Source organism: Nyctereutes procyonoides, unplaced genomic scaffold (assembly GCF_905146905.1).
Source record: "Nyctereutes procyonoides isolate TBG_1078 unplaced genomic scaffold, NYPRO_anot_genome, whole genome shotgun sequence".
In the NCBI taxonomy this organism is placed as follows: Eukaryota; Metazoa; Chordata; class Mammalia; order Carnivora; family Canidae; genus Nyctereutes; species Nyctereutes procyonoides.
Genome location: NW_026575033.1, coordinates 3,249,237 through 3,267,804, shown reverse-complemented (window position 1 = coordinate 3,267,804; position 18,568 = coordinate 3,249,237). Strand labels below are relative to the sequence as shown.

Sequence of the window (18,568 nt, the reverse complement as noted above, 5' to 3'; positions counted from 1 at the left end):
CTTTAACATGCCACTTCCTGCAATGGATAGATAATCTAAGAAAATCAACAAGCAAACAGTGGCTTCGAATGACATGCTGGACCAGAGGGACTTAACAGATATATTCAGAACATTCAAACTAAAGCAGAAGAATACACATCCTTTTCAAGTACACACAGAACATTCTCCAGAATAGATCACATTACTAGGTCACAAATCAGGCCTCAACAAATACAAAAAAGATTGAGATCATACCATGCATATTTGCTGACCACAACTCTTTTGAAACTTGAAATCAACCACCAGAAAAAATTTGAGAAGACCACGGGTACATGGAGGTTAAAGAACATCCTAGAAAGAATGAATAGGTTAACCTGGAAATTAAGGAAGAAATTTTAAAACATGGAAACAAATGAAAATGAAAACACAACAGTCCAGAATCTTGGGGATGCAGCAAAGCAGTCATAAGAGGGAAGCATAGGGATGCCAGGGTGGCTCAGCAGTTAAGAGTCTGCCTTCAGCTCAGGGCATGATCCTGTAGTCCCGGGATCGGGTCCCACATCGGACTGCCTGCATGGAGCCTGCTTCTCCCTCTCCCTTCTCTCTGTGTCTCTCATGAATGAATAAATAAAATCTTAAAAAAAAAAAAAAGAGGGAAGTATAAAGCAATACAGGCTTACCTCAGGAAGCAAAAAAGCAAAAAAAAAAGGAGCTGGAAAAGAAACAACAAAGCCTAAAACCAGCAGAAGGGAAATAAAGATTAGAGCAGAAATAAATAATATAGAAAAGAAAACAATAAAAAGCCTGTAAAACAGATCGATTAAACTAGGAATTGGTTCTTTGAAAGAATTAATAAAATTGATAAACCCCTAGCCAGACTTATCAAAAAGAGAAAAAAAAAACAAATAAATAAAATAATGAATGAAAAAACTCACAGCACCATAGAAATACAAACAATTAGAATATTATGAAAACTTATTTACCAGCAGATTGGGCAATCTGAAAAAAATGGATAAATTCCTAGAAATATACAAACTACCAAAACTGAAATAGGAAGAAATAGAAAATTTGAACGGACCTATAACTAGTAACAAAGTTTAATTAATAGTAAAAAATCTCCCAACAAACAAAAGTCCAAGGCCAGATGGCTTCCCAGGGAAATTCTACCAAATATTTAAAAAAGAGTTAAAATCTATTCTTCTAACTATTCCATAAAATAGAAATGGAAGGAAAACTTTCAAACTCATTTCTGAGGCCAGCATTACCTTGATCCCAAACCAGACAAAGATCCCAAACCCCCACTAAAAAGGAGAATTATAGGCCAATATCCCTGATGAACATGGTTGCAAAAATTCTCGACAAGATACTAATCAGTAGGATCCAACAGTGCATTAAAAGGATTATCCACCACAGTCAAATGGGATTTTATTCCTGGGCTGCAAGGATGGTTTAATACTTCCAAATCAATCAACCTGATACACCATGCTAATATTTTTTAAAAAAGGATAAGAGCTATATAATACTGTCAATAGATACAGGAAAAGCATTTGGCAAAATGCAGTGTCCATTCTTGATTTAAAAAAAAACTCTCAACAGGGCAGCCCAGGTGGCTAAGCGGTTTAGCACCACCTTCAGCCTAGGGCCTGATCCTAGAGACCCAGGATCGAGTCCCATGTCGGGCTTCCTGCATAGAGTCTGCTTCTCCCTCTCTGCCTGTGTCTCTGCCAGGCTCTCAATCTCTCTATCTCTCTCTCTCTCTCTCTCTCTCTCTCTCTCTGCCTCTCATTAATAAATAAAATCTTAAAAAAAAAAAAAACCTCAACAAAGTAGGTATGGATGGAACATACCTTAACATCATAAAGGCCCGCAGTTCATATCATCCTCAATGGGGAAAAACCAAGAGCTTTTCCCCTAAGGTCAGGAACACAACAGGGATGCCCACTGTCACCATTATTACTTAACATAGTACTTAGAAGTCCTAGCCTCAGCAAACAGACAACAAAAAAAAAAAAATAAAAGGCATCCAAATCGGCAAGGAAGAAGTCAAACTTTCATTCTTTGCAGATGAAATGATACCCTATGTAGAGAACCTGAAAGACTCCACCAAAACATTGCTAGAACTGATCCACAAATTCAGTAGTCACAGGATACAAAATTAACATACAGAAATCTATGGCATTTCTATACACCAATAATGAGCAGCAGAAAGGGAAATCAAGGAATTGATCCCATTTACAATTACACCAAAAACCATAAGATACTTAGGAATAAACGTAACCAAAGAGATAAAAGGTCTGTACTCTGAAAACCATAGAACACTTATGAAAGAAACTGAAGAGGACACAAAGAAATAGAAAGACATTCCCTGGGACACTTGGGTGGCTCAGTGGTTGAGCTCCTGCCTTCAGCCAAGGGCGTGATCCTGGGACCCTGGATCGAGTTCCATATCAGGCTCCCTGCATGGAGCCTGCGTCTCCCTCTGTCTGTGCCTGTGCCTCTCTCTCTGTCTCTCATGAATAAATAAAGTATTTAAAAAAAAAAACCCAAAATTAAATAATCCAGTTAAGAAATGGGCAGAAGACATGAATCGACACATTTGAAAGAAGACAGCCCTATGGCTAACAGAATGAAAAGATGCTCAACATCATTCATCATAAGGGAAATACAAATCAAAACCATGATGTGATGATACCACCTTGCACCAGTTAGAATGGCTAAAATTAACAAGTTAGGAAACCACAGATTTTTGTGAGGATGCAGAGAAAGGGGAACCCTCTTGTACTGTTGGTAGGAATGAAAGCTGGTGCAGCCACTCTGGAGAACAGTATTGAAATTCCTCAAAAAGTTAAAAACAGAACTACCCTGTGATGCAGCAATTGCAGCACTAGGTATTTACCTAAAGGATGCAAACATACTGATTCAAAGGGGCATATGCACCCTGATGTTTATAGCAGCACTATCAGCAGGCACCAAATTATGGAAAGAGCCCAAATGTCCATCCACAGATGAATACATAAAGAAGTGATGGTGTATATACATATGTACAATGGAGTATTACTCAGCCATCAAAATATTGAAATTTTGCCATTTGCAATGGCATGGATACAGTTAGAGTATATTATCCCAAGTGAAATAATAAGTCAGACAAAGACAAATACCATATGATTTCACTCATCTGTGCTTAAGAAACAAAATAGATGAATTAGGGGATGGGGAAAAAAAAAAGAAAAGGAGACAAACCATGAGATTCTAGTATAGAGAACAAACTGAGGGTTGCTGGAGGGGAGGCGGGTGGGGGCTGAGCTAAGTGGGCGGTGGGCATGAAGGAGGGCACTTGTGATGAGTACTGGGTGTTACATGTAAGTCATAAATCACTAAATTGTACTCCTGAAACCAATTTTATACTGTCTGTTAACTACACTGTAAATAAAAATTGTTAAATAAATAAAAAGCATTTAGCTTTACTGTCCTATTCAACCTGAATTTCATTTCAGTGTCACTGGAATATATTTGAATATTCTCGTACAAATAGGCAGAGGGTCTCCCGTGGTCTTTTTTTAATATATATATAATTATTTTTTATTGGTGTTCAATTTACCAACATACAGAATAACACTCAGTGCTCATCCCGTCAAGTGTCCCCCTCGGTGCCCGCCACCCAGTCACCTCCACCCCCCCGCCCTCCTCCCCTTCCACCACCCCTAGTTCATTTCCCAGAGTTAGGAGTCTTTATGTTCTGTCTCCCTTTCTGATATTTCCCACTTATTTTTTCTCCTTTCCCTTTTATTCCCTTTCACTATTATTTATATTCCCGAAATGAATGAGAACATATAATGTTTGTCCTTCTCCGATTGACTTACTTCACTCAGCATAATACCCTCCAGTTCCATCCACGTTGAAGCAAATGGTGGGTATTTGTCATTTCTAATGGCTGAGTAATATTCCATTGTATACATAAACCACATCTTCTTTATCCATTCATCTTTCGATGGACACCGAGGCTCCTTCCACAGTTTGGCTATTGACATGGCTGCTAGAAACATCGGGGTGCAGGTGTCCCGGCGTTTCCTTGCATCTGAATCTTTGGAGTAAATCCCTAACAGTGCAATTGCTGGGTCAGGGCAGGTCTATTTTTAACTCTTTGAGGAACCTCCATACAGTTTTCCAAAGTGGCTGCACCAGTTCACATTCCCACCAACAGTGCAAGAGGGTTCCCTTTTCTCCGCATCCTCTCCAACATTTGTGGTTTCCTGCCTTGTTAATTTTCCCCATTCTCACTGGTGTGAGGTGGTATCTCATTGTGGTTTTGATTTGTATTTCCCTGATGGCAAGTGATGCAGAGCATTTTCTCATGTGCATGTTGGCCATGTCTATGTCTATGTCTTCCTCTGTGAGATTTCTCTTCATGTCTTTTGCTCCCGTGGTCTTTTTTATATAAGGACCAGTCTGTGATAAGTAGAGAAAGTCTTCACCTGAAGTTGGTGATAATGTTCTTTCCTCTTTTCTGAAGGAGTTGGAGAATTAAGCCAACTTCCAAATTAGTGGCTCCTGACCTGTTTATTCAATATGGAAGGCTTGTGACCATTAGCTCGAGAGATCTGCAATGTTGTCAACATTTGTTTGTGCCTTGTTTTTGCATGTGAACGTTAGTTTTAAAATGTCAGCACCCCGGGATCCCTGGGTGGCGCAGTGGTTTAGCGCCTGCCTTTGGCCCAGGGCGCGATCCTGGAGACCCGGGATCGAATCCCACGTCGGGCTCCCAGTGCATGGAGCCTGCTTCTCCCTCTGCCTGTGTCTCTGCCTCTCTCTCTCTCTCTGTGACTATCATAAATAAATTTAAAAAAAAATTAAAAAAAAAATAAAATAAAATGTCAGCACCCCAGCTCCATGAAGTCAGTAGCAGTCAGATTGCTTATTTTAGTATCAATTCCTGCTCACACTTCAGTGTGTATTTAGTGGACTACATAAACTGTAAGTCTATTTTACAAGTATTAGTTCCTTATACTAAACTGTCTAATTATCTTTATACCCCTCCACCCCACCTCTGACCTGATTCCTTTCAGTAAGCACCACAACATGTACTTAAAGAGGTTAAAAAATCTCCTTACTTTTTTAAGTGGCAGTTTACTGAGAGGTAGTCTCTAGGTAATAAATAAGAGCATATGTTCTGGATCAGCAGACTTAAATTCAAATTTTTCCTGGCTTTCTGTCCTCGGGAAGTTATCTCTTTCATTGTCATTTTCATTGCCTTTAAAACAAGAGTAATGCCTGCCTTTATGGGATTGTTGAAGAATATAATAAAACAAGATGTTTTTAATGTTTATAGTATCTCCTTAAACTGATTAGGAGCATAGGCGTTAAGCTTCCCAGCTCTATTAGTTACCTGTCTGATCTTGGGCAAATTAGTCTCCATTTCCTTACTATGTGTCTGGCACATTGGAAATATATAACTGATAATATTAGTAGCATTGTAATTGCTCTATGTTTTTGTAAGATTTTAGTATTAACTGGATCTTGGCCTCTTATTAGTGAGTTAATAAGTTAAAATAAGCAATGCCTTTTAAATTGTAGTTGATACAGATTTTAGGAAATTGTCAGTAATTTGGCACTTCAGAGATTTTAGGAATAATATTTAAACCCCAGATACTGATATTTAGCTCAGAGCTACAACTTTGAGTTATCCTTTCTTGACAAATACTTTCTAAACACATTTTGGATTTGAAGAAAAATATTGTATTTTCTAGTTGTGAAAACCTGAGTGATGTCTATGGATATAAACTCAGTTATTTTATATTTGATTGTTCCCCCCTCCCCCACCTCCCATAGGAAGAAAGAAGGGTGGGGAGAATTCTTGAGTAATTTTGACCTTGTGGCAGAATATAGAATAAGGAGTAGGTTAACTCAGCATTTTTATAAATCATTAATATAAGTATATAATTTTAGGAATTCTATTAAAAGTTATTTTTAAGACAGTCATAAAATAAAAACTGAAGTTTAGATTATTTTAAGAGAAAAATATCTAAAAGATAAGAGATTAATCTGTAGTACCTAGAAGAGAGACTCATTTTCAAAGACCTTAGAAGCACTCTTCACTTCTGAAAATAATTTCTTCCACAAGCCTCATCTCCTGCATTAACTAATCTTCCATACTATCAGGAGTGCCTCAAATACCACCTGCTATACTAGCTAGGCTTCCCTCACCTGCCAACTTCCTGCTCATCAGGTGTCTTACTCTGTGAAAGTAATCTCTGAAACCACCGGAGATCTTGTTCTCTTTCATTCTTTGCATTTTGTTGCACTGTACTGTCATATTCTTTAATTAAACCATAAATTCTCTAAGGATAAATCTATGTGTGGTCATTTGCATAGCACGTTGCCTAAAATGTTCTTTAGCACATAACAGATGCTCATCAAAAATTGCATGCCATGCTGATAATGTTAATAAGAATATAATAATTACAGATTATTCTGATCTATTTCAGTGAGTCCCTTGACTTTGTTATGTTATTTGAGTCGGCCTTTCTATGAATTGAAAGTACAAAAACTACATCTTTTTAAAAAATATTTCCAATTAAAACTTTTCAATAATTTATTGATCTTCCCAGTTAAAATTAATTGGTATTACTTTATCAACAGAATTAAATCCAGCTAGCACTAATGTTTACATCTGAAAAAAAAACATGAAAATTATCAGCAAGTAATTTTATCTTCTTTTTCATTAAAACACTTCCTTGTCTGTCTTTTTCACCTTCACTTTGTTATAGAAGTACTGTTCCCAATAGCAGAAATAGTGCTGCCTTTCTGTATTTGCCCCAGGCCTCTTCTGTTGTCTTCCTAAGGCTTCTCCACTCTGGTGTCATTCCTTCCCCCTGCCACATTCTCTTTCTGGGCACTATATCATTCCCGTCTTACATAATAACTTATGAACATCTCCCATATTTAAGGAAACACATTCCTCCTGTGATACTTTGTAATCCCTTTTCATAGCCAAGCTCTTTGTTTTGTGTTGTGCTCAGTTCCTCACCTCTCAGTCAGCCATCAGCCCACTGTAGTCTGGTACCCATCCTCAAACACCACCACTCTTAACAAAACCATCAGTGACCTCCTTGTTATTAGATCCAGTGAAGATATTCTGTATTCTTGGCACCCATGACCCCAGCTGTACTGATGCTATTACCTGTTCTCACATCAAACTAGTCCCTTCTTTTGGCTTATAGTACCCCATACTTTGTGTTGTGTTCTTACCATCCTAGTGGTATCTTCTCTGTCTCCTTTGATGAAATTCAACCAGAACTACCTAAACTGGGGAAATCAAACAGGTCATTCTGATGAGGTGAGTTTGAACACAGAGGCTGACTTGTCAGTCCTAGCATGAATGTGAAACTCTGTTTCACAGGAGATAATGGAGTAGAAGGCAAGACGAAACAAACTAAAGGAAGTGGGAGGCCATCTGGCAAATGAAGGGTGGTATTTTTGAGACCTAAAGTGTGATGTGGGAGTTGAGATTTCTAAGAGCAGTAAGCAAAAGTTCATTTTCTTGGTATAGAGAAGATAGCAAACAGTGGTGGAGCTTCCATAAAACAGGCTATAATGGAAGCCTTGTAAGTAACAGTGAAATTTGAAGGGAAGATAGTGTTGTGCCCAAGATCACGAATCCGAGAAACCGCCAAGGAGCCGACACCGATGCAAACACACGAGGGTCTTACAAGCTTGAGCCTGGGTCCAAGTATACCCCGCACAGCGGAGCAGGGACTTGGACCCCGAGACTAAGAGGCTTAGCAACTTTATAGGGGCCAGTGGCCAATGGGATACGCAGAAAGTTGCACAGTCATGCTGGTCCACTGAGCTGGATTTCCGGTTAGGGTGTGTCCTGGGCTTTGACTAGGGCAGGGCAGTGCCCTAAGTAACAAGCAGGTCAGCACAAGGCGGGTGCAGCCCAAAATAGAGTCAGTCCTGCTCTGCTTGTCCAGGGGTAGGGGATTTTGTTCAGTTTCCTGGGTCCCACAGATAGAAAGTTATTCGGTTTCTTTTTTTTTCTTTTTTTAAGTTTTTATTTATGATAGTCACACACAGAGAGAGAGGCAGAGACACAGGCAGAGGGAGAAGCAGGCTCCATGCACCGGGAGCCCGACGTGGGACTCGATCCCTGGTCTCCAGGATCGCGCCCTGGGCCAAAGGCAGGCGCCAAACCGCTGCGCCACCCAGAGATCCCAGTTATTCGGTTTCTAAAATGTGTTTCAGACAGGAAAAATATCTGTAGATTTTCTTTATTCCTTTCTCCTTACGGTAGGAGGGGAGGTTTTAAAAGGTTTTATTCACTTCTTGAAATTGAGGGTACTATTCTCTCCATTCAGCCTCTGCTTGCAGTAGCAAGATTCATGAAGCAGTTCTGCATATCAGCATATAAGTCGGAGAGGCATCCTCATGAGAGGCATTTAGTCAGTACTCTGTTAGAGTGTGGTCACTTCTGGATATCATGGTTCTAGTTTTCAGGAGCAGCACTATGACTCTGTATGTCTTTACCAGCCTCACTGTGTCTGTGCCATAAGGGAGATAAAATAGATGTTTGTTTTCAGAAGGCATTGAGGAGGATTTTCAGTAACTTCTTTATTTAACTTTCAGTTACAGGCACATAGATCTCTATATGTCTGTCTCTGTCTCTCTTTCTATATATATACACCTTTCTAACTGTCAACGAGATAAATTCATCAACCTACTCACACATTTTCCTATTGGATAGTTCTCTCTCCCTGTTCCTTATGTAGCTGGAGAGTTATTTATATTCTCAGAATGAATAGGGGCATCGTGCATCTCCAAGATCTCTAAAAGCATTAAAAGCCACTATTTCTGGATGGCTGGGGAGGTGGGGAGAAGGCCTTTAGTGATGGACTATTAGAAAAAACAGAAAGTGGAAGTCCACAGCAGAAAGCTTTGTTTTTTTTCTTTATGCAAAGTACATGAAGTTATTAGTATGAGAAATAAAGGAAAGGAGATGATAAGTGAGAGAAAGGGAGAGAGGCTTTAAGAGGATCCAGGAAGAATAAATGACTGCAAGTATAGATAAGATAGATAGCATTCATTTCAAAGTCAATGAGAAGGAATAAGTAATTTGCACTGGGCACCTGCAGGAGGAGACTTTTAAACATATCTCCCTACCACATAGGAGATATGAAAGAACAGCCTTCATTAATAAAAGACTGAAATCAGGACTCAAAGGATGACCTAACCTTGACAGGGAAAGTAAGCAGCTGACAGGAAAATGAGGAACAGCAGGGTTGTTATGTACGTAGGAAGAATTAGAAATGCCATGAAAGGGCAGGGTAAGAACTGCTAGCTCACCATTCTTCCAAATGCTGGTCTCTCTTAATGTGGGTTTTCTTATGCTTGCTTATACTCCACTCTGCTTGGAGTCTCAATCCTACCCCTTCATATTCTCCATCCCTCGGACACATCCACTGTACCATACTGTAGCTGAGAAAAGAGCACCCGTCCCTAAGGATGCTATGTGTCATAGACTGAACCTGTGGAGCTCCATAATTCCTGGATACCCTGAGTTTGTAACTTTCTTTAACATCTACTTCATTTGTAAAATAAAGGTAACAATCTATCTATTTCCATGGTTCTGGTGGGAATAATATACATAAAGCTCCTCCACTGTGCCTTGAGATCAAGTGTCACTAAAAGATCTTTTTATTATTATTAGGCAAATTCATGTGCCACAAGTTCTCTTGGATTCTTGGAAACTACATTGTCTCAGTTTTCTTGGTACCTATCTCTCTGTTATTGGTTTCTCTTCCTCCTGCCCATTAAGTGTTGGTGCTCCCTAGGATCTCTGTCCTTTGCTTACTGCTTTCCTTCTCCTCTTGGTTTAGCACCCATGGATACTGCTGCAGACTCTCAAAACCCCTTCAGTGTCTGTAGCCCTGGCTACTCTCCTGAGCTTCAGACTTCTGTACCCAAACCAGCTGCCACACGCCTGCTTGTGGGTCTTGAGTTTGTCATATCCCAAACTGAACTCACGGTCCTCTCCCTAAATCAGCGCTTTGTTTTCTTGGTCTCATTTGGTAGTACTACTTTTCACCTATCTTATCAAAACCCAGGAAATATCTTTGAACCCTTTCTCTTTTTGCCATTTTCATCCTTCACATGCAGTCAGATACAAAATCCTTCTAATTCTGCCTCCTAGGTATTTATCAAATTCATCAAGATATATAAATATGTTCTTATGATGGATATGTTAATTTCTCTTTAGGAAACAGAATTCTCAAAATTGCACTTAGTAGCGAGTCATATTTAGAATGGTTCCAAATTTAAAATGTTTGTAGAGAAGCATAGTAAATAACAGAATTTAGTCATGTCTTCTAATGGCCTTTCCTTAAGGATTTATTAACAAATTTTTAAATATAATTATTTAGGGGATCTCTGGGTGGCTCAGTGGTTTAGTGCCTGCCTTCGGGCCCATGGCATGATCCTGGAGTTCCGGGATCAAGTCCCACATCAGGCTGTCTGCATGGAGCCTGCTTCTCCCTCTGCCTGTGTCTCTGCCTCTTTCTCTCTCTCTCTCTCTGTCTCTATCCCTCTGTCTCTCTCTGTCTCTAATGAATAAATAAATAAAATCTTTAAAATATATATATAATTATTTAAAATACCTATTTAACATGTACTTTTAAAACATTGCCACTTAACAGCATTTACTTTATAATTAAATAAAAAATACATATATTAAACTGTTTCTCTTATATTCTGAAGTATCCGTTTTCTTTAAAAGCATTTTCAGAGGGCAGATGCCTAGAATGCTGTTGTAGAACCATACTGTTTATAATCTATCTTGGGAGTGTAGTTGCTGTTTTTACATCATCTCAATTCTGTTTATTCAAGCTTTTTATTTAAGTCAGCATTTCAAAGAAAGACCCTGGAATTTTCTTTCTCACAAAGTCCCATTGTAGAGACACATACGTGTGTGTAAAGAAGAATGAGGCCCCCTCTTGGCACCAAGCCCACGTCAGTCTAGCAGTTTGGCCATTTTTTTCACATTGCCGTACTCCCTTCAAAATGAAGGGGAAAAAGCTACTCTCCATTTTTTTGAGTCTACCAAGGGATGAGTCTACCAAGGATGAAATACTTTAATCCTTCAACTAATATTAGAGCACTTCTCTCAGGTATTAAGATAATGACAAAACATATTTAATTTATTCTCCTTCCATATAAACACTGAATATTTTTAAGGAAAAATATCTGAAGACACTGGGCTTTTTTATTAAAAAGAATTACACCTGCTCCAAAATAAAGACAAACATAAAGTTCGTAATGCACAAAAATGTAAGTCACTTAAAATGCGTACCTGAAGTAATTTGCAACTAAAACACTGAATTACCTAGAGATAAAGTCCTCACCTGCCTTGCTCTGAACTTGGGCCCTCACTCTGTGTGTTATTTGATTGGGAGCCAGTAGGGCAAATCCACTGTCATCACCCTCTGCCTTCATTCTTCATGTCTGGGTACCATAGTGGCCTTATTTCCCATTGCTTCTTCCACATGGACATTATTTCTCTCAGTCACTTTTTAATTTTCATATTTTTATATTTAGTTTTCATATTCAGCTTCATATTCATATTCACCTCAGTTGGTTAAGCATCCAAACTCTTGATCTCAGCTCAGGTCTTGAGCTCAGGGTTGTGAATCCAGGCCCCACATTGGGCTCCACACTGGGCATGGAGCCTACTTTAAGAAAAAAAGATTTAAGACACAGAGAACAAAAGAAAAATCTAAAACTTTTGTGAATCAAAGTACACTATCAAAAGAGTGAAGAGACAATCAACAGGAAAGGAGAAAATACTAGCAAATCATATATAGGGAGTTAAAATCCAGTATATAGAAAGAACTCCTATAACTCAACAACAACAAGAAAACCAAACAACCCAGTTAAAAAATGGGCAAAGACTGGAATAGACATTTTTCCAAGAAGATATACAGTTGACTAATTTACACGTCAAAAGATGCCTGACATCACTAACCATTAAGGAAATGCAGATCAAAACCATAATGAGATACCACTTAATACCATTATTATCAAGAAAAAAACAAGTGCTGACCAGGATGTGGATGAATCATAACCTCTGTGTACTCTTGGTTGGAATGTAAAATGGTACCACCACTTTTGAAAAATGTATGGAGGTTCCTCAGATTAAGCATAGAATGACCGTATGGTCCAGCAATTGCACCGTGGGTAAATACCCCAAATAATTAAAAGCAAAGACTCAAACAGATACTTGTACACCAGTGTTTATAGCAGCATTAATCACAATAGCCAAAGAATGGAAACAACCCAGATGTCCATCAACAGATGAATGGATAACCAAAATGTAGTATAGATACATATAAAGGAGTATTTTTCAACCTTAAAAAGGCATGAAATTCTGACACATGCTACAATATGGATGAACCTTGAAGACATGCTAAGTGAAATAAGCCAGACACAAAGGACAAATACTATATGATTTCATTTGTATGAGGTCCCTAGAATAGGCAAATTCATAGCAACAGAAAACAGAAGAGAGGTTACAGGAGCTGGAGGCAGAAAAAAAATGGAGTTAGTGTTTCATGGATATGGGGTTTCAGTTTATGATGATGAAAAAGTTCTGATAATGGTTACAAAACAATGAATTGACTTAATGCCACTACACTGTACACTTAAAGATAGCTAAAATGGTAAATTTTTTGTTATGTGTATTTTACCACAGTAAAGAAAAGTGACTTGAGACCTGTTGACCAAGTGCAAATCAAGGACATTTTCTGAATCCTGATTTGAGCACACTTGAAAAAAGAATTTCTGAAATAGGGACATTTGTAAAAGTGATGTGAGTTTGATGATATTGAGGAATTACTGGTAATTTTTTAGGTGTGGCAAATATATTTGTGGGGAGGGAACTTTAGAGATAAAGCTTGAATTTTCTACTATAAAATAAGATATTTAGATTTGTTTCAAAATAACCCAGTGAGGGGGTGGACAGAGGTGGTACCTGGGTGGCTCAGTCAGTTAAGTGTCTGTCTTCAGCTCAGGTCATGATCCCAGAGTCCTGGGATTGAGCCCTACATTGGGCTCCCTGCTCAGCAGGGAGTCTGCATCTTTCTCTGCCTCTGCCCTTCTCCTCACTTGTGCGCGCTCTCTCTCTCTCTCTCAAATTAATAAAATCTTTAAAAAAAAATAATCCAGTGCGAAGTGGGGGGGAAGGGAGTGAAAAGAAGTATAGATAAAACAAAATCTGCAATGAGTTGATAATTACTAAAGTTGATATGTAAGTTATTCATTATATTCTCTCTACTTTTGTGTATGATTGAAGTTTTCCATGATAAAGTTTAATTGTGTATTTTTGCTATTATATCAAATTTATGATCCAGAAGGAAAAAATTTTTTAGCTTATCAGGAAGCCATGATTTATAAGACATTGTTCTATATTTATTGCTATTCTTTTCATTGCAGGCACGGAAAACTAGACACTATCTATTTGAGCTAGTAAGGACAGACATAGAGCTAGTGGCCAGACACAGAGCTGGCTTCAAGTTCAACTTAATCCAGGGCTCAGACATCACCAGTATACATCTTTCAGGTCTGCCAATTAAAGATTGGCTGCCTTCTCAGGCCCTAAACACTGGCTCTTTGACAGTTCCAGGCACTCTCTCCATTGCCTCACATTCCTAAGTGAAACATTCTCACATCATCAAAATCCAGGGGGGTTGGGGAAGGAAAAAAAAATAATAAAATGAATGATTAAGCATTCTTGTCAGAAATTCCACTCTAAGCAACCCAGTTTAGGTCAAGGCCCATCCCTGAACTAGTCCCTGCAGCCAGACTATTGCAACCTGCTCCTTAGCTTGGGTCAGCTCTTTGCCATCTCTGTACCGATTCACTGAGAATACAATGATTGACTTAGGCCAGTCAGTATCTACCTTCAAAGGTGAGGATGAATCATCCTACCAAAACTGCATGTTTGAGAAGGGGAAAGGAATGGTTTTCCAAAGGAAAATCAAGTTACTGCTGCAAAGATTTAATTACCTCATTTTCAATAATATAGTTTGACCTTTTATATATTGAGATCTTTGTTTTACTCAACTGAATTTTTAAATTTGCTCCACTTGAGATGTTATGAACAGTGAAATTTGAGCAGAAATTGCATGAAGTGCTGTGCAAATAAAACCTGTGCTGGATACCTATTATTTGCTAGCCAACATCCATTCCCCTTTTTTAATAGTAATAATAACCTGATGAAAAAAACATAGTATCATTTTAAGTATAAGTACTATACTTAATTCTCTGTTACAGAAATTTTCCACTGTACCGAAGAGAGAGGTAAATTAAAGTAAAAATGTGTGTTCTTATTTTTTCTCCCCCCACTTCTTTTTGAGGGGGCTGGGTGGTGGCGGGGAAAGAGAATCCTAAGCAGGCTCCATGCCCAGAGCCAGACACAGGGATTGATCTCATGACCCTGAAGTCATGACCTGAACAGAAATCAAGACTCATGCTTAAGCAACTGAGCCACCCAGATGCCCCAAAAATGTGTGTTTTTAATTAAATGAAATTTGCATGTAGTATTTATGTATGATTACTTCTAAACCTGAAACTTACTTTCTGATGTTTTTATTTTATCTCTTTCAGGACTGATTTCATATACTGAGTATCTTTTCTTGCTTACAATCCTTACTAGTAAGTACCCTACAGTTTTTGTCACTGATCATGTGGAATCATCTGTTCTTAGCAAACAAGGTTTTGGAAATTTGGTATTTATGTCTTTATCATTAAAACATTATTGCTACCTTAGTTTCTATTTTTTAACACAATGATACTGTTGGGTTAGATTAGCCCTTCTGTTCCCTTTGTACTATGGCTCCCTGTAACTTTGTCTCCTTAAAAGACTTGTTGAACAGACGAATCAGACTTAGCCTTCACATGTTAAAAAAAATCCCTCATCAGACATTCTTCAAAATTCCTGGTCAGTACTTTTCAGATTGGTCATGAAAATCAAGGAAGGACTGAGAAACTTTCACAACTTGGAGCAGAATAAGGAGACCTAACAACTAAATGCAACATGGTTTCTTGTGTTTGATCCTAAAGTAGAAAAATAGCATTAGTGGAAAAACATGAAATCCAAATAGTCTGTAGTTCAGTTAAAAATGCTAAAAATGAAAAAAAAATGCTATTACCAGTGTTAATTTCTTAGTTTTGACAATGATACTATAGTTATATAAGATGTGAACATTAGAGGAAGCTGAATGAAGAGTATGTGAGAACTCACTATATACTATCTTTACAACATTTCTTCGGTCTAAAATTATTTCAAAATAAAAAGATTTTTTAAAAGCCATACTCTGAGAAAGGGAAATAAAGACTAATAATCAGTATGAAAATAACCAAGTTACTATAAGAATATAGGAAAACTCCTGGTAGAGTTAAAGAAATAAATTCTCAAATTAATTTTGCTTTGAGAAGCAAAGCGCTTAATAGCAGAACAACGCAGCCAGGAAAACATATCATCAGCCTTTGAAAATTGTTATGAGAAGAGATTATTTTTTTCTCTGTTTAGGCACTTGTATAATAGTTTCTGGAAGCTTTTTTTTCAAATTTGAAGACCTATAGATCAGTAAATAATTTGCATTTCACCAACATTTAAATAACTATTCACTTTACTTAATTGCAGAACCCCATACTGGGTTTCATGTTGCTTTTAAAATGCTGGATGCAGATGGTAATGAGATGGTTGAGAAAAAGGAATTTTTTAAGGTAAGTAGATTCTATTTATTTTTGGTTTATCATAAAACATTTGGATGCTTGTGTGATGTACATTTCCATAAAAATCAAAATTATATCCACTGCTTACATATGAAATGTCAAGAAATCATTTATACATTCAAAAGTGTTAAATTTTCTATATTATAACCTTGAAAAAATTGTAATGGAATAGAGCATAAGACTCCTGTGGGAGAAATGAGCTTGTGCATCTACATTTTTTAGAGTTTTATTTTTATGATTTCAGCAGGAAATAAAATGGAAAGGGCCTCATAGATATGTTCAAAATTACTCTTATACACCCCTACCTCCACAAAAGGAACAAGAAAAATAAAAACTTAAGCCTTCATAAAGAATAGAGAAAAATGAAAAAACTACAATAGGTATAAATGGATGCAGATTTTCCAGAAATTTGCTAATATTTGAAAAGCTGAAAATATGTTCCCAAGACAACTCTAAGACATACAACCAGTAAATTTCACTCCATTTCAAGAATGTTGATGACAATATTAAAAAAAAAAAATCCTCAGTGCATATAAACTTTTGGGTATGTGCCAAAGTTAAATGTTTTTAATGTATTAGAGTCTTTTGTGAAGAAAAAGATAAAATATGTAGATAAATATATAACACAGCATTTGGTACATACTAACTTCTTAGACCTACCATTGATAATTACTGAGTACATATATAAATGACTCTTTATGACTTTTTTTTTTAAAGTTTTTGAGACATGAAACATGGAACTCTCTTACATTGCTGATGGGAATGTGAAATGATACACACATTTTGGAAAACAAAATTGTTAGCTTCTTAATGTATACTCAGCATATGACATGGCAGTTCAGTCCGAACTGAAACATGGCAGTTTCAGTCTGAAACAGTTCAGTGTTTTTATTCCAGAGTCAATGAAGAGAAAACGTAGGTTTACCCAAAGGCCTGTATGTGAATATTCATAACAACTTTATTTATAATAGCCCCAAACTGGAAACAACCTAAGTGTTCACCAAGTGACTAGACAAACAAATTATATCCATACAGTAGAATACTACTCAGCAATAAAAAGGAAAAAATTACCAGTACATACAACAACATGGATGTATGTAAGTGAAACAAATAGTGTACATACGGTATGAGTCCTTTGACATGAAACTCTAGAAAAGGAACATATCTATACTAACAGAAAGCAGATCACTGGTTGCCTGGGTCGAGAGGGAATAAGGGAGTAAGAAATTGACTGCAGATTAGCTGCAGCTTCCATAAGAGAACATCTTTAAGTGCTGGAAACATTTTAAATCTTGGTTAGGATACTAGTGACTTGGTGCATAAATTTGTTACAACCCATCAAACTATATTTAAACAAGTGCATTTTATTACATATGAATTATACCTCAGGAAACACCTTTGACAAAGTTCCATTCCACAGGCTTTGCAAATTTAATTACTGAGATACTTGGTTTTATATACAAGACACCGTCTCACAGTCTAAAAACAAAGGACATAACAAAAGGTTCTAATCAGAGATTAAACTTATAAAACAGGATCCAAAAAAGGTAGGCGTATTTGACATTTTAGAAATTATCTGAAAGAGTGTATAAATCTAAGCATATGGAGAGAGATTCTCTCCCTTTGCCCTCCCTCCCAGTCATGCTTGCTCACTCTCTCTCAAATAAATAAATAAATCTAAAAAAAAATGGGACTCGGGAGAGGCAAATACTGTATGGTCTTACTTCTGTGTGGACTCTAACAAAAAACCAAGCTCCTAGAAAAAGAGATCAGATTTGTGGTTACTAGAGGCAGGGTTGGGGAGGAAGGAGACTAAGAAGAAGATGATCAAAAAGTATAAACTTCCAGTTAGATGATAAATAAGTACTAGGAGTGTAATGTACAACATGACAACCATAGTTAACACTGCTATATGATACATAGCAAAAGAGTAAATCCTGGGAGTTCTCATAACAAGGAGAAAACTTTTTTTTTTTGCTTTTGCTTTTTATTGTGTATATATGATATGATGGATATTAACTAAACTTACTGCAGTAATCATTTCAGAATACATGTGAATCAAACCATCATGCTTGTACGCCTCAAACTTACACAATGATGTATGTCAATTATGTCCCAGTGCAACTGAAAAAAGCTAATATTTTTGGACTATTAACATACTAGAAGGATCAAAGTCTGTAAGTCATAAAACAAGGCTACAGATTTTCCAACACAGGAGAAGACATCCTGTTGAAACTTCTTATGACAGAGGTTAGAATTTATAGGAGTAACACTAATACCTCCTTAGTTGGCAGTATCAGACAATGAAATATTTCATATAAATGATTTTTAAAATTGAGAATTACCTTTAACATTAAATTTTTAACATTTGTAATTCTTTTTGATAAGCTCTCCAAGAATATATATATTTCCCTGTCTTTTCAAAGTAGTTATACTGTGCATAATTTATCCTTTTTTTTTTTGACAACTCAGTATTATCATTATGAAGATCAGTTTCATAATGATGGGCTAGTTAGATTTTGAGAGTTTCCTAAGGGCATGAGATACTTATCCTTACACTGAATGGCCTTAGACTTTCATGCTTTTAATTCATATTTCTGGCTTTTGTCCTCATTGTTAGGATATCACTAGTTTTTTATCACTGATATCAGTGAGACTAAACAGTTGATCTTTCAATTTCAATCATCTAGTTTTTCTTCCAGTCTCCAGTGCAGTGGGAAAACAGTAATAAAGTTTGTTAAAATCATATGGAAAGTACAGAATCTTTACTTGCCCTGTCCAGTAAATTAGCCAGTAGCCACATGTG

The 18,568-nt window shown here is 37.1% G+C and overlaps 1 protein-coding gene across 1 annotated transcript in view; it reads left to right on the top strand.

Moving 5' to 3' along the window:
* Positions 1-18,568, top strand: part of MICU2 (mitochondrial calcium uptake 2) — a 132,455-nt gene that overhangs the window by 66,715 nt on the left and 47,172 nt on the right. The window contains exons 5-6 of the mRNA XM_055317264.1: positions 14,632-14,679; positions 15,671-15,753. Of these exons, the coding sequence (XP_055173239.1) occupies positions 14,632-14,679; positions 15,671-15,753 (131 nt within the window). The remainder of the gene's footprint in view (positions 1-14,631; positions 14,680-15,670; positions 15,754-18,568) is intronic.